The 17,802-nt window shown below is 40.2% G+C and overlaps 1 protein-coding gene across 2 annotated transcripts in view; it reads right to left on the reverse strand.

Moving 5' to 3' along the window:
- The window catches only part of LOC126412117 (3'-5' RNA helicase YTHDC2-like), a 345,826-nt gene that overhangs the window by 34,329 nt on the left and 293,695 nt on the right, over positions 1-17,802 (reverse strand). For both annotated transcript variants that reach the window (XM_050081554.1, XM_050081552.1), the window contains exon 21: positions 2,943-3,069. In XM_050081554.1, coding sequence (XP_049937511.1) covers positions 2,943-3,069 — 127 coding nt within the window. The remainder of the gene's footprint in view (positions 1-2,942; positions 3,070-17,802) is intronic.

Consider the following 17,802-nt stretch of genomic DNA (forward strand, 5'->3'; position numbering starts at 1 on the left):
ATCCAACCTGGAGGTTAAAGGCAGACAGGGTGATGAGCCTGCAGTCTTCCCCCGTGGCGACGAGAGGTGTGCTCTCTGTAAGCTTAGTCACAGAGTTGAGCCACATACTTAACCCTTATTCTGCTACCAACAGAGGCGGGTGACAAAGGATCACTATTGTCTGTTTACAAGACAGGTGTCACTGGTATTCGGTTACAATTGTAAAAATTTTTCCAGTTCATTCCAGAGTTGGTATAGCAACCAGTATGTATGACATGAAGAGACAAGCCTTGGTTGCAGTGTTAATATTCTTTCATATTATTTCCCAATGACGTGTTTAACCTTTATTTAGGCATCTTTGGTCTGGCTGATATTTGGTAACAAAAGGTACATGGGATACTGCGCATAAAATAGACTAGCACGTAAATGCACCTTGTCAACGCTTTAAAAACACTGCATGGTGTCCTTGTTATGGCGTGTGACGCAGTCCAATGCAAACCAAACAGTGTAATGTCTGCAGCCAGAATATGCACTACATCTCCAGCATGTTTATGATGTAAAGATTTATTGTAGGCATGATCCGATTCGGTTTGCATTGGACTTCACAGCTTGCTATAATAAGGACACTGCATACTGGTTTTAAAGCTTTGACAATGTACATTTACTAGCTGGGATATTTTATGCATGGTATACTATGCACCCATTGCTAACAAATATTGCCAATAAAGTTGAAACATGTCATTGGGAAATAATAAAAAAGCATCTTAACACTGCAACCAAGAATGATTGTCTCTTCATGCCGGTTAAAATTGTCGGCTGCAGGTTCTTGGGCAAAGAATCTGCAGTAGGTTATTGTCAAGAGTGAAGGTAATTTGTGTGTAAATTCTTCATATTATTATTAAAGGGTTCTCACCATGTTCTGGGGCCTTTGTAAGTTTTAGCATTTCCAGATGATTTTCAACACCATTACAATGGTTACTCTTTTACTCATATTTGCAGTAAGACAAGTGAAAAGTAGCTCCATTCTGTGATCTTCTTTTGTAAAGGAACATTTGAAGAAAGAATTAAACATTTAAGCTCCTGTCCAGCTAATATCTACTTTGGCGCCTTATTTGTCAAATTTTTGTGCTACAGGCATAACAGCCTTAACATATGGCCAAAATTTCTAAGAGTTTTAAACAAAAACTTGTGATAACATTTTACTGGCTCCCTAGTAGCCAAGTTTGTTTCAGTTAATATCTGCAGCTTTATTCTTTGCTTTGTACATACAGTATAACCCCACTTTTACGTTCCCAGAATTAACATTTTCCCTCTGCTAACCCCCCGTTAACGACATTTTCTATCACTCCTGTCAAATTTCCTACATATACAATGTTTTCTCACCCAATTTTATGCCTACATATCTATAATTTTCCCCCGATTTACACATTACGAAAAATTGTTTGTGGAGAAAAACCTAACGGCAAATGACGCTGGCATGATGTTGGCTGCCAAGTACTGTTTAAAAGCATTATGTGGTTAAATTTCTTAACATCTCAGGGCACTTTACTTAGCTGATTTGAACCGGTAAACGTGTACAAGTTGGAATAATTCGTGCCATGTCTCCTGCTGCTGCCAAGCTATACTAGAAGTGGTGGCTCATGGGAGAAGCTAGGTTCGTTACGTAAAGAAATAATGACTAGTCACAATCATTTCCAAATTGTCTCTACTGCGCAATATGCAGTTTCATGATTGTTGTGAATCATCATGACATCTATGTCGAACCATATTTAGCATGATTAATCATTTAGCCACTTGTAACACTAGTTGACATCATCACTCACTTCGCGTTGCTCAAATATTTTTGGCTTAAACACAGTGACAATTATGTACTTTTCCATGCTTGTTTTCAAGAGCACTGTATTTTTTTGTGATGTTACACAAACAAAGAATGTGAGTTATAGTTTGTATGTGTGTGGTTTTCTAGATAAATGAGGAAGCACAGCACCTGATAACCTCAAAAAGATGACTACAGTGCAATCAACACAGAAGAATGCATATGCATGCTTATGTAGATATTTGCACTTGACAAAGAGAGAAATATTCTCGAAACGCATCATGCTAAGCATGAAAAAAATACATAACAGGTGCAGTATTTCATTATTGCAGTATTTCATTATTTAAATAATGAATGGCAGCTGCAGTCTTTCCAAAAACATTGGTTATGACATATCAAATACAGTCAAACGTTTCTGCTTCCCAGACAGTTATCAGTTCCAGTTACATCAGCAGTTTTTATCAGATAATAAACCTTTATTCGATAACAGACATGTCCCTGACAATTATTTTGATGCCTATTTTGTATATATATATTATACATAAAAAGCAAAAATGCAAGTGGATACTGTATACATAACCTTTACAGCTTATAACGTTATTTACCACATTTTACATTTTCCCGCATTTTACACCATTTTTTTGAAGTCCCTTGAAAAGTGTAAAAGTGGGGTTTCATTGTATTATGCTAATTTTGTTTCTTAAAAGGCTTCCAATATTGGTTGTTTAACAAAGTGGTTTCAACTGTTTAATTTTTCTGTAGGTAAAATTTTTTCTCTAACCTGAGCAACTATTAGCTTCAACTTGATCTACAAAACACAACCCTAATTAAATGAATCTAGCATTTGTCTGAAAAATGAAGTAACCTTTTCTTTACCCATTTTACTGTAGATTTTTCTATTTATTCTTGTAGCACTTTGCACCACGTGACCACTGTTGCTGAAAGAAAATTATTACCACTGATTCCAGTTCTTGTGCAAACATCCTCAAAGAAGCCTAGTTGTTGGTAACAAAATTTCCATCCTGGTTCCACAGAATCTGATTTTGGTAATTTTTATGTACGCTTTTGGTAATTTCTCAGGAAATTTAGTATCTGACTATAATTTAGGGTACAAAGAAACAGCCAGAAACTGTGATCCTAGCAGTACCTGAGAGACAGAAATCGTTGCTGACTGGCCTTGGCCTTTGCCCGATTCCATTTGGTTGCTGCAGGCCAAGTGCAGCTTCCTCTGCTGTCAGCACCCCAACAACGGTCTTCACGACAAATTCATCAACCTATTTACAAACAACAGAAAAGTATAATAGCACAGTGCTTGTCTTTACACCAAGTTTCTTTGCCAAGTCAATAATATAACTTAACAGCTTCATAATGCTATTTTCCAACTTACTAGAGTCACATGAAATTATGTACAAACTCAATCATGTCAACACACTTACATGTATTGCATGAGATATTGTGTTGAATAGTACAACTTCAGTAACTTGTACTTAAGATTACATCCAAGTTCATTTATGTAAGCATAAAAGGTCATAGATTTTCCTCTAAGATTCTATAGTTATCTTAGGATATTTCAAGGGTTTTACACAAGCAACTTTTAACACCAATGGAAACAAGAACTGTGCAGTATAAAATTTCTACAGACAAGAGTTTGGTTGTAATATAGGATGCATCGAGTACTGCATTCCACCTATTACCAACATAAACAAAAAATTCACCTCACTAGAGTAATATCTAACACACAGTTATATGCAATACCCACATCATGTCAAAATAGGCCAATGCTTATACTACCTGCCACAATATAATTTTAATATCAAAGAGCTTTGTCAAGTATTTTGCATTGATGAGGATCTCCTCACTGTGTGTGTGTGTGTGTGTGTAAAACAAAGAATGTATGTAAACTATTCTTACTACTCAAATGTCCCAGTGAAACTGTAAACCAATATTAACTAATACTGCCACATAAACAGCAGGTAAAAATCCTACAACATTTCAGTATTATAAGATACACCCCCAAATATACCTGGTTACAGAGAAATCTACAAGGTCTACACAATAAAGAAGCTTTCAGTAACAGTTACAAATTACATCGTATTGTTTGATGAAAGATCAGTTTATTGAGGCACACAGGAACAATATTTCAACAGCAGGCTAAGTTGTGACTGTCAGGCAAGTCGATACACTGAGAGGCCTGATCGCATTAACTTTAAAAGTTTAGGTGTCAGCTCACTCCTATCTGACACTGCATATTTACCGTACATTCAATCTATATCACTGAGTCAATAAGAAACAGCAGCAGAGGAGCTTTGTCTGGCATTATAAGCCACATTATGGAGAACCGTGTAATGTAAAACATAATCATCCACACACTCATAAATAATAATAATGACAAAAAAGTATGAGCCAGAAGTGTATTAGATAACTTGCCAAGCAGTCTGCCACACATCAGTTGGTCATACAGGAGACAAACAGCAATCTGAACACCAGCTAGATATATGTTTATGACAACCTGGCAATGTAGCAGTTGGAGCTTTGTTTGAATTTTGACGAACTATGGATGATGCAAGATGATGAGAAAGACGTGTAATTTCTGGAAGACAGATATAAAAATATAAATTAAATTGGAAATGCAGATAGCCTTATTAGCCATGACTCAAAAACCCACCTCAAACACACAGGACCCTGTCTTCTGCTTGCCTAAGGAACACTGATGGTTAGAAGCAGAATTCAGTGATCAAAATGAGTAGATTGAAGAACAAGGTGGACCCAGAAAAATACTGAGGAATTGGACAGATCAATAAAGAGGTACATGCAGTACTAGGGTGTAAATCTGGAATGGAACAACTGGTCTGCCACTGTCATCGGTGGAAGGAGTGGAAGATGATCATAGGTGCAAAATCAGTACACCAAATTATGACAACTCAATCTGATGACAAGCTGCACCAAATGAACGGATGCTTGGTCAACAGTGCAAAGTTTCATTTGAGGAGGGATGACAATCAATGATGCATGAAGTCTGCGACAATCACACATCACAGTGAGACAAAGATGCCAACAGGCAAAAGACTGCAACATGCAAGAATTCAAAGTTCTCTCAACTGCGAAAAACTCTGCAAATAACAGAAACGAACTTGTTGGCTATCAACTTAATATATAAGAATCTACACTGGGACGCCTTATCAATGTATGACGAGTGTATCTAATATGCTACCAGGGCTAAATACTAAGCCCATCCAGAAAATTTTCTCTCTGAAGCACCTAAGGAGGCCAGAAGGAAGCCATGCCAATTCATCACACAAAAACTATTTAAAGAAAGAAAAAGAATCATCCCTGCAATAATTATTAGCAGCAAAAACACAACTGTATTGCTACAGAAAGTGAGCAACCTGAAATGCCTTTGAAGAGAATATACAAAGTTAAATACAATGAAAATTAAGGATAGACGGAATTCACAGGAGATACACACTTTTCCAAAAATCCACACTTTTCCGAAAATCGGGTCTATGTAATGAAATCAGGAAAAGGTAACCACTAAACCACAGTGGATTGCTATGTGGAGTACAGAAATATATAACACAAAACAGCATTCACTCTAGCTTTTGAGCAGAAACTCTTTTTCTAGCAACAGTGTACCCATGCACACACACAGCTGTTGTGGCTTCAAACACAATGAAAAGCACAGTTAAAAGAAATCCACAGCTTATTTGGTCATGGGGTGACAGCACAACAGTTATAGGTCACAGGATGATATCACACAGAACAGCTATAGATTAGAGACATGTGCAATCAGATGACTAATACAGACATGTTGACACGTACAGCCTGACAGGTACAGGCTAGAGACAAGTACAGGCAGCTGACAGACACAGACTACCGGCGGGTGCATGGACAGTGCTGCAAGAGTCATATCTACTGCAGTGTATACACAACATACAATGTAAGGAAACGTGGTGGGCCTCTGATGACCGATAGTCAAAAGTGTCTAAAAAAGGTTCAGCAAAGGCAATAAGGATTCTGTCCCAAGGTAGCAAGGGTGCCAATGAAGGGAGAAAAAACAGTGTGCAGTGACTAATGTAGGTTGTGGCAGGTTGCAACTGAGACTAGAAGAAGCTGTTTGTAGCTTACCAGATGGCACTTGATGGAAGCCAATGATAGGGAGCCCAGCCTTGCATATGGTAGTGAGCTGAGGAGCGAAACAGGCTCAGGCGTCCACATGCAGCTCTCCCATGTTGTATGAAGCAAGAGGGGCAAGACAGAAGTGGTGCACGGTGCCCTTGTTGTTGCTGCTGTTAGAGTTGTCCACTGTGGCAGGTTTCTTGGTTGTAACCACAGTGGGTTCCTCTTCCCTCGGTAGGCTTGTAGCAATGCGCCGACGTGATCCACAAACAACGACAACACTGCCCCCCCCACTACAATTAGAGGGAGCAGAAAACAGTGCTCAGTGACAAATCCCAACAAGAAAGATAGCACTGATGAACATCGATGTGCGTTAGACAGTAGATGGCATCCCGAACTAATGAGACAGAGACTGATGCAGCGGACTGTGGCACAAGAAAAAATTTGAAGAAAACAGCTAGATAGGGTGCATGAGCAACCAGAGGAACACAGTGAGCTACACATGAGAGAAAAGTGCAATGAAGCTGGGCCTAAGGAGGAGGCTAATTGACACAACAATGAAGAGGCGAGGCCAAGTCCTGAAAAGGAGGCCAACAAACTAAGAAGAGGAGGCAGATCCTGAAAAATGAAGTCACTGAACAGAACAGGGAGACCGACCCGGAAAACGAGGTCAAAGAAGAGAACAAGGAGGCTGAACCGGAAAAAGGATGCCAACCAACAGAACAACAAAAAAGAGGGAGGCCATTCCGAAAAAGGAGGTCACAACAAATACAAAGTATCACCAGCATTTGTGTCCGTTTCACAAAATGCGACAAAGTGGTGGCAGAGCTGTTGTCAGAAGCTTGTCAAACTGCAGCAGACTAGTCAGACGGTGGAATACTGCGATAGTACGGAGGAGCCGGCAGTGTCAACATGGCTACAAAGTGGTCGAAGGAGCCTGAACAAATGACTGTTGCAGAAGTGATGAAAACGATCACGAAAGTTATGCACATGAAAGTTCCTCAGTGGAGCGCACAAACGATCTATAGTGGAGCCCGAAAGTTTCACTTGTCAGCACGTGCACTATATGGCAGACGAGAAGAGAGGAAACAACTGCAAGAATGAACACATGTGAGAAACAGACTGATCACCACTTACGGTGTAGCTTGGAACATAATGAAAAAGGTGGTTACACGAAATCCAGACAGTTATAGGTCATGGGGTAACATCAAACACAGCAGGTACAGACTAGAGACGCTTGTAATCAAATGACTAATACAGACACGTTGCTGCATACAAAAAACAAGTACAGACTAGCAACAAGTACAGACAGTGACAGATTCTTAAATATACCGACGTGAGTTAGTAATTCCTACACTCCTTCAACATATCCTTTTACACATTACAACAACAGAAATTCCTCTATGAAACATGACGAGCTGCCGAGGAAAAACTATTTCCATTTGTTTTCAAATCTGCTGCCTCTCAGAATTTTTATATCAACAGTATATAAAACCATCTGTTGCAGCATTGTGCACCCCTTTTGTGGTCAAGACAAGCTTAATGTGGAATAATGAATGCCACTCTTCCTTCTAATATTGTAATTATGTATATTAATGTTCCTTTTCAACTGCAATGGATTGTTTACAACAAACTTCAAGAGGGAAAAAATATACTGTGAAGCAGTAGCCAGAAGCATGCTGAATAAAAACAGCAGCATTTGTTGTAAGTTGGGCTGGGTTGTTTGGGGGAAGAGACCAAACAGCGAGGTCATCGGTCTCATTGGATTAGGGAAGGACGGGGAAGGAAATCGGCCACACCCTTTCAAAGGAACCATGCCAGCATTTGCCTGGAGCGATTTAGGGAAATCATGGAAAACCTAAATCAGGATGGCCAGTCGTGGAATGTAACCATCGTCCTCCCGAACACGAGTCCAGTGTGCTAACCAATGCGCCACCTCGCTCGGTCTTTTGTAAGTACTTTATTAAAGACACACTCCTTAAACAGATGTCTACAAGATGATTGTGGGTCACCGCTATGTATTATTCTCACAGCATATTTTTCAGCAATGAAGACATCCTTTATTAAAAAAGAGTTACTTCAGCACATTATTTCATATGACATTATTCAACGAAAATATGCAAAATATGTGAACATAACGATTTGTGTCTCTCCGAGACTTGCAATGACTCTAAGAGCAAGTGTGGTTGAACTAAGTAGTTTTAGGAGTTCTAAAATGTGCTTTATCCAGTTTAAATTCTCATGAATATGGACACTTAAGTTTTCTGAAGTTTCCATCCTATTTATTATTTCCTCAGCATGTGTTATAAGCACCTCTAAAGGGTGTTTACACCCATGCATCTTGCGGCTTTAGTTGCTGTGTTGTTATAGTCTGCTCCTCGCAGAAGTTGAGGCACTCAGAATGAACACGGGTGCGAAAGGAATCACTCGCACATACATGTTGAGGAAGAGGTATGCAACCTACATGCTTACCTCTACTTCCATGTGAGACAAACATAGTTGCAAGGTGACGAAGAGCAAGGTCGGTCCACAGGTGTAACTGTACCTTAAAAGTGCAGAACTGAATATGTTGTGGCTTTTTAAAATTGATGTATACAAGTGTCACACGCAAAACAACTAGTTCTGCTTCTTTCTGTGTTCTTTTGGTTAGATACGACATTATCTAGGGCAACAGTCTGGATGATTGACTGATCTGGCCTTGTAACAATAACCAAAACGGCCTTGCTGTGCTGGTACTGCGAACGGATGAAAGCAAGGGGAAACTACAGCCATAATTTTTCCCGAGGGCATGCAGCTTTAACGTATGATTAAGTGATGATGGCGTCCTCTTGGGTAAAATATTCCGAAGGTAAAATAGTCCCCCATTCGGATCTCCGGGCGGGGACTACTCAAGAGGATGTCGTTATCAGGAGAAAGAAAACTGGCGTTCTATGGATCAGAGTGTGGAATGTCAGATCACTTAATCGGGCACGTAGGTTAGAAAATTTAAAAAGGGAAATGGATAGGTTAAAGTTAGATATAGTGAGAATTAGTGAAGTTCGGTGGCAGGAGGAACATGACTTCTGGTCAGTTGACTACAGGGTTATAAACACAAAATCAAATAGGGGTAATGCAGGAGTAGGTTTAATAATGAATAGGAAAATAGGAATGCGGGTAAGCTACCACAAACAGCATAGTGAACGCATTATTGTGGCCAAGATAGATACGAAGCCCACACCTACTACAGTAGTACAAGTTTATATGCCAACTAGCTCTGCAGATGACGAAGAAATTGAAGAAATGTATGATGAAATAAAAGAAATTATTCAGATAGTGAAGGGTGACGAAAATTTAATAGTCATGGGTGACTGGAATTCGGCAGTAGGAAAAGGGAGAGAAGGAAACGTAATAGGTGAATATGGATTGGGGCTAAGAAATGAAAGAGGAAGCCGTCTGGTAGAATTTTGCACAGAGCATAACTTAAACATAGCTAACACATGGTTTAAGAATCATGAAAGAAGGTTGTATACATGGAAGAACCCTGGATATACTAAAAGGTATCAGATAGATTATATAATGGTAAGACAGAGATTTAGGAACCAGGTTTTAAACTGTAAGACATTTCCAGGGGCAGATGTGGACTCTGACCACAATTTATTGGTTATGACCTGTAGATTAAAACTGAAGAAATTCCAAAAAGGTAGGAATTTAAGGAGATGGGACCTGTATAAACTGAAAGAACCACAGGTTGTACAGAGTTTCAGGGAGATCATAAGGGAACAACTGACAGGAATGGGGGACAGAAATACAGTAGAAGAAGAATGGGTAGATCTGAGGGATGAAGTAGTGAAGGCAGCAGAGGATCAAGTAGGTAAAAAGACGAGGGCTAATAGAAATCCTTGGGTAACAGAAGAAATATTGAATTTAATTGATGAAAGGAGAAAATATAAAAATGCAGTAAATGAAGCAGGAAAAAGGAATACAAACGTCTCAAAAATGAGATCGACAGGAAGTGCAAAATGGCTAAGCAGGTGGCTAGAGGACAAATGTAAGGATGTAGAGGCTTATCTCACTAGGGGTAAGACAGATACTGCCTACACGAAAATTAAAGAGACCTTTGGAGGTAAGAGAAGCACTTGTATGAACATCAAGAGCTCAGATGGAAACCCAGTTCTAAGCAAAGAAGGGAAAGCAGAAAGGTGGAAGGAGTATATAGAGGGTCTATACAAGGGCAATGTACTTGAGGACAATATTATGGAAATGGAAGAGGATGTAGATGAAGATGAAATGGGAGATATGATACTGCGTGAAGAGTCTGACAGAGCACTGAAAGACCTGAGTCGAAACAAGGCCCCGGAGTAGACAACATTCCATTGGAACTACTGATGGCCTTGGGAGAGCCAGTCCTGACAAAACTCTACCATCTGGTAAGCAAGATGTATGAAACAGGCGAAATACCCCCAGACTTCAAGAAGAATATAACAATTTCAATCCCAAAGAAAGCAGGTGTTGACAGATGTGAAAATTACCGAACAATCAGTTTAATAAGCCACAGCTGCAAAATACTAACACAAATTCTTTACAGACGAATGAAAAAACTAGTAGAAGCCGACCTCGGGGAAGATCAGTTTGGATTCCGTAGAAATACTGGAACACGTGAGGCAATACTGACCTTACGACTTATCTTAGAAGAAAGATTAAGGAAAGGCAAACCTACGTTTCTAGCATTTGTAGACTTAGGGAAAGCTTTTGACAATGTTGACTGGAATACTCTCTTTCAAATTCTAAAGGTGTCAGGAAAATACAGGGAGCAAAAGGCTATTTACAATTTGTACAGAAACCAGATGGCAGTTGTAGAGTCGAGGGACATGAAATGGAAGCAGTTGTTGGGAAGGGAGTAAGACAGGGTTGTAGCCTCTCCCTGATGTTATTCAATCTGTATATTGAACAAGCAGTAAAGGAAACAAAAGAAAAATTTGGAGTAGGTATTAAAATCGATGGAGAAGAAATAAAAACTTTGAGGTTCGCTGATGACATTGTAATTCTGTCAGAGACAGCAAAGGACTTGGAAGAGCAGTTGAATGGAATGGATAGCGTCTTGAAAGGAGGATATAAGATGAACATCAACAAAAGCAAAACGAGGATAATGGAATGTAGTCGAATTAAGTCGGGTGATGCTGAGGGAATTAGATTAGGAAATGAAACAGTTAAAGTAGTAAAGAAGTTTTGCTATTTGGGGAGCAAAATAACTGATGATGGTCGAAGTAGAGAGGATATAAAATGTAGACTGGCAATGGCAAGGAAAGCGTTTCTGAAGAAGAGAAATTTGTTAACATCGAGTATAGATTTAAGTGTCGGGAAGTCATTTCTGAAAGTATTTGTATGGAGCGTAGCCATGTATGGCAGTGAAACATGGACGATAAATAGTTTGGACGAGAAGAGAATAGAAGCTTTCGAAATGTGGTGCTACAGAAGAATGCTGAAGATTAGATGGGTAGATCACATAACTAATGAGGAAGTATTGAATAGGATTGGGGAGAAGAGGAGTTTGTGGCACAGCTTGACCAGAAGGGGGGATCGGTTGGTAGGACATGTTCTGAGGCATCAAGGGATCTCCAATTTAGTATTGGAGGGCAGCGTGGAGGGTACAAATCGTAGAGGGAGACCAAGAGATGAATACACTAAGCAGATTCAGAAGGATGTAGGTTGCAGTAGGTACTGGGAGATGAAGAAGCTTGCACAGGATAGAGTAGCATGGAGAGCTGCATCAAACCAGTCTCAGGACTGAAGACCACAACAACTACAATGACATTATCTGTTGCTTGCCTACAGCATCAGTTTCATAAAACCTCAGTTTATCTAGTAGGATATTGTGGTTCACACAGTTAGATGCCTTAGGTCACAGAAAATACCAACCTGTGCGGTTTTGCTACTTAATGCTTGTAAAATTTGGTACGTAAACGTGTAAACGGGGTTCTCAGCAGAGCAATTCTTCTGATTTACTGAAGATATTACTTTTACTCAGGTAAGATACTACTGATACTATTCTAGAATACATCACCTTCTCAAAAATTTTGGAAAATAGCGACTGAAGTGAAACAGATTGGTAGTTATTGACATCTCTCCCATCAACTTTCTGATAGGGGAGTTTAACAATGTCATACTTCAATCTCTCTGAAAAAATGGCTTAAGAGAGTGATGCATTACATATTTATGATAAGACAGGGCTTATTATAACACATGAGCTTTTACTGAGGGAATATATTATTTTCTTTTGGCGATTTGGTTTTTCAATATACCGCAGTGCTTTTTCTCTGGAACTGTTTGTCCCTATATTTCCTACCATATTTAAGAAAGGATTATTAAACACATTTGCTACTTGTGACTTATTTATAGCCCTTCCATTTAAGTTAATAGTGACATTATTCTGTCATTTCGCTGGTTGTCCTGCCTCTTGTTTCACTATGTTTCATACAGCCTTAAGTCTGTTGTCAGAATGATTGATTTCTGACAAAATGTGCATGTTCCTTAATTTTTTAATAGCCCTTCTTAGTAATTTTGAGTGGTTTCTGTAGTGTGCAACTACTGCACGACCTTTACTTGTTCTTGCAAAGAGATTCAATTCTCTTTTCCTTTCACAAGGTTCTTCAGTCCCTCTAATAATCCATGGTCTTTTACATGGCTGTTTAATGTCCTTCCTGATTAGATTTTTCAGAAAGCTATTTTCATATAATGATACAATTTATCAAGGAAAAAATTAAATTTCAGCATTTGGTTTAGTATAAATTTCATCCCACGCCATCTTTTGTAACCTATTCTTAAAAACATTTGAGTCATTAATTATACTGATTTCCACTGAGGAGTATCTATACTGTAAGGCAGTATCTCATTTATCCTAAAAAAACTGTACATCACGATCATAGAGAGCATTTGTTAATGGGTATACAGTTAATTCCTACTTCGAGCTTTATCAAACAAAACATGGTCTGTTATGGTCCTACTACCTTTATCCACCCATGTTGGAAAGTAAATACACAGAGATTAAATTCTAGGATCCAAATAAGGTTTCCAGGTCATTTTTTCTGTCCTAACCCTTTTCAAAACTTGTAGTAACCCATACATTACCGCACCTTGGCCGCTACTATTACAGTGTACAAAACACAGTTTGAGTAGTACACTGTTTGTCTGCTCCAGACCCCCACCAGAGATTGCCGATTTGGATTCAACTCCCCAGATGCCTGCAGCCGAGAGCCAATAGCCTTGGCAGGCAAAATGCTCTTTAAATATGTCCGTGCACTCACTCTGGCCCGCAGTCTGTATCTGTCAACTTTCTGTATTTGTCTCTAATCTGTACCTGTTAATTTGTATGCCTTCTTTTCAGGAATGGCCTCCGTCTTTTCATTGTTCTGTTAGTTGTCTTTCTTTTCAGGAATGGCATTCCTCTTTTTGCTGTTTTATTCACTGGCCTCCTTTTCCAGGCCGATCTCTCTGTTCTCTTTATTGGTTTCTTTTTATGAGTCAGCCTCCCTGTTCTCTTTGTTGGCCTCCTTTTGCGGGTCATCCTCGCCATTCTGTTCATTCGTTTCATTTTTTAGGCTCTGCCTCCTCTTCTTGGTTTGTTGGCCTCCTATTTAGGACTCGGCCTCTCCTCTTCGTAGTGTTGATTACCCACCATCTCACGCCCAGCTTCACTCTCCTTTTTTCTGATGTGTAGTTCACTCTTTTCTTCTCCTTGCTTGTGCACTGTCATCTTGCCACTTGCCTTGACTTTTTCCTCATGCCACATTCCACTGCATCAGTCTCTGTCTCACTGGTTCAGGAAGCAATCCACCATCACCCAGCCCCCAACAACATCATTCGTCAGTGCTATCATTCTGTTGGGATCCATCACTGAATGCTGTTTTCTGTTCTCTCCAGTTGAAGTAGGTTGGGCGGACAGTGCTGTTGTTCGTGGATCATGTTGGTGCATTGCAAACAAACCTGCCGGATTATGAGAAACCCGCTGCAGACACTGGTGATACTTTGTTCTTGTTGTGACCTCGTTTATGGGAATGGTCTCCCTCATTTTTGTTGTTCTGTTGGTTGAATGGTCTTCTTACTGATTTTCTGTTCATTGATCCCCTTTACAGTTCAGCCTCCCAGTTCTCTTCTTTGGCCTCCTTTTCCAAGTCAGCCTCCCCATTCTGTTCGGTGGCTTGTTTTTTTCAGGATCTGCCTCCTCTTCTTGATTTGTTGGCCTTCTTAGGCCCAGATTCAACTATCCTTTGTAATCATGTGTAGTTCACTGTTTTCTTCTCCTTGCTCGTGCACCCTCTTGTTTCGACTTTTTACTCGTGTTGCACTCCACTGCATCTCTGCCTCATTGGTATGGGATGCCATCCACCGCCTAATGCCTATTGATGTTGTTCATCAGTGCTATCTTTCTTGTTGGGGTTTGTTGCTGAACATTGTTTTCTGCTCTCTTCAATTGAAGTGGTGGGGGGGGGGGGGGGGGGGGAAGGGCAATGTTGATGTTGTTTGTGGATCACATTGCCGCATAACCACAAATCCACTGGGTTATAGGAACATGCTACGGTCCCAACCAAGAAACATCGTCACAACGAACAATTCGATCAGCAGCAACGACAAGGGCACCGTGCACCCCTTCCGACCTATCAAATCTTGCTTCGTGCAACATGAGACAGCTGCTTGTTGACATCTGAGCCTGTTTCACTCCTCAGCTCACTATTGTTTGGCTGGGCTCCCTATTGTAGGCTCCCATCAAATGCCGTTTGGTAAGCTACAAACAGCTTCTCCTAGTCTTGGCCGCGACCTACGTTAGACACTGCACACTGTTTTTTTCTCCCTTGGATGGCACCTTTACGAGCACCTCCAAGCACCTTATGCATCTTTACAAGCATCTCTAGCATTATCACAGGTGCCTTGATGCACCAGTGTGAGTGCACCCTACCTTCCTTCAGGCACCTCCAGCAACTTCACGGGCACGTTTAGGCATTTCTACCACTGACATGGGTGCCTCAGCCTGCCACAGTTGTCTCCTGCACCCATGCAGGCACCTCCAAACCAGCTGCAGGCACCTCCTGCACCTGCAGGCACCCCCTGCACCTACATGGACACCTGTTACCTATGCAGGTGCCTCCTGCATAGGTAACATAGGGTCCTCCCTTACTGATGATGTAAATATTTTATCAAAGGCCAAACTCCTTAAACATATGTCTAGTACATGATTGTAAGTAGCTCCACATATTCTTATTAAAGTAAATTTCTGAGTCATGAAGAGGTCATTTCTTAAAGATGAGTTACCCCAGCACAGTATTCCAATGACATTATTGAAAGAAAATATGTAAAATGTGTCAACTTACTCACCACAAGTGTGTGTGTGAGTGTGTGTGGTTGCCTGTGTGAATGCGTGTAGTAACCATATGTTATTACACCTTCGCTGCCACAACTGTGGTGTGCATCACGCATTCTCAGTTGCACTCCATTCAGCTGCCCCAGGCCCTCACCAGAGTTCAGTGATTAGGATGTGGCACCTCAGTCACCTCCAGGCAAGAGCCAGTGGCCCCTCTGGTGAGTAAAATGTTCTGTATATGTCCATGCACCAGCTCCAGCTAGCATTCTGTATCTGTCTGACAACTGTCTATCCTTGTCTCTGGCCTGCACCTGTCAGTCTGTACATGTCTGTATTTGTCATTTGATTGCACGTGTCTCTACTCTGCAAATGTCCTATATGATGTCATCCCATGACCTAAAACTGTTGAGCTGTCACTCCATGACCAAATAAATTGAGGAATTCTTGTAACCACATTTTTCACTGTGTTCCAAGCCACAACAAAATCTGCACTGAAATCACAACAGACTATCAACAGCTTGCTGCTATCTGACAGATTGCATAGTAAGGAATCCAAATTTCTCATAAGCACCTCAAAAATTCTCATTGTGATTCTACATGCAGTTTACAATTGAAAGTGAACCATTTTTCAGTTTTAATTCACAACCACATACTTCTGTGTGTGATCAATACAGTATCTACTCGTCTCAACATTTTGAACTTGGGTTCTGTCTTAATGTATGAAACAACTCATTCTTTTCCCATATTAGTTCTACATGAGTAAGATGTTTGACTACAATCTTATATATTTAACTTCTCTACCCCTGTGGTTGTGTGGTGCTCAGATAGGCACCGTATGTCTTATCTTTTCAGAGCTCTCTAAATTTTCTAAATGGACAAGATGCTCTTTTACCACCTCCTTTTTTCGTTTTGGCCATTTAAGGACTACATTAATTTGTGTCACTTTTTTCCTTCTGTTCTTTCTCCTTGCCCACTTTATTCTCTCATTCTCATACTTGAACTTTCTTCTCTCTTCTGTCCACGATGATTTTGTTCTGGGTCTTGTTTTCTCTTGGAAACCTGTGAAAGCCTGGTTCTATTTACTTATTTATTTATTTATTTATTTTAAAGAAGTCACCCCGTTGTGTATCTATGGTTTTTGTATTCCCATTTCTTCCAGATCCCTTTGTACCTCTTGTATCTAACATACTCTGGTTCTCTTTTTCAACAGAAACTCTATTATTTGGCTTGTTAACCTCCTTTGGTCCATTCTAAGGATGTGTTTGAAAAATAGGCTCCTCCTTTTCCTGATGATGTCTGAGATTTTCTCTATCTTGGTATACAGTTCTCAGTTCACTCATCATCTAAACTGACCATCTTCGGTTCTTCGAGGTCCCAATATCCTCCTGAGAATATACTGTTCCACCAGTTCTAGTCTCTTAAGAACTCCTGGTCTTACTAGATTAAGAGTTTTCTGCTGCATGTAAAGCTACAGAATCGATCACTGTCTGGTAATGTCTAAATTCTGCATTGATCAAAATATTCTTCTTATTGCTGATCTTCATAGTTAGTTTGTATGCTAAATTCATTTTGTTTATTCATCCTCCCATTGGTTCCCTTTCTGTCAGCCCAGTATTTATTCATTCTCTCACGTATTTAAATCTCTCCACCTTTTGGATTCTCCCTCCATCTATTGTCATCCATCTAGCAGCTGCCTTTATGATTGTCATATATTGCATTTTCTTGATGGAGATCTGTGACCCTGCTTTGGCCACTTGTCTCTGTAGCTGCGTGGTTTGGTTAACCACCCCTTCTAATGATTCTGACAATATCACAATATTGTCTGTGAATGCTAGACAATCTACCAGTAGTCCTTTTTTCTTGCATCCCAGTTGTACTCCATCAAATCCTTTCATTTCTCATCACCACTCCCTAATCACCTTATGAAGTACATAGTTACAGAGCAAAGGAGAGAGAGAGAGAGTGTCTCCCTGTCTCACTCCAGTTGTAATCTTGAAATCCTCTGAACTTGATCATGGATATTGTAATGATTAAGGTCTGTTTAAACAGTCCACTGGATTTTCATTCCAAACTCATCTCCCCTAAAATTTGGAACAGTGTTTATTTATTTGTTGAATCATAAGCTTTCTTGAGGTCTACAAATGTGAGCATGAACTTTCTGCCCCTGTTTTCTCAATATATGATTACCAGTTTTAGATCCAAATTTGCTCTGCGCACGATCTCCCCTTCCTGTAGCCTCCGTGGTACTCATCAGTTTGTGTATTTATAATGTAAGTGGAAAGATAAAAATCGATTGACCAAGTGGCGGCAGGAGAACACACTTATAAAAAAGGCTTTATGTATGCAAGCTTTTGGAGTCAGTGGCTTTTTCTTCTGGCAGAAGGGATGATGGGGAAGGAAGAGGGGTAAAGGAAAAGGACTAGAGAGGTTTAGGAAAAGGGATAGAGTTCGGAAAAGTCACCCAAAATCCCGCGTCACGGGAGACTTACTGGACAGGATGCGAAGGAAAAGCAACATATGCTGGACTGTTTCCCCCTTATGGCAACTCATGTCACCGCCA

This window comes from Schistocerca serialis, chromosome 7, assembly GCF_023864345.2.
Source record: "Schistocerca serialis cubense isolate TAMUIC-IGC-003099 chromosome 7, iqSchSeri2.2, whole genome shotgun sequence".
NCBI classification, from domain to species: Eukaryota; Metazoa; Arthropoda; class Insecta; order Orthoptera; family Acrididae; genus Schistocerca; species Schistocerca serialis.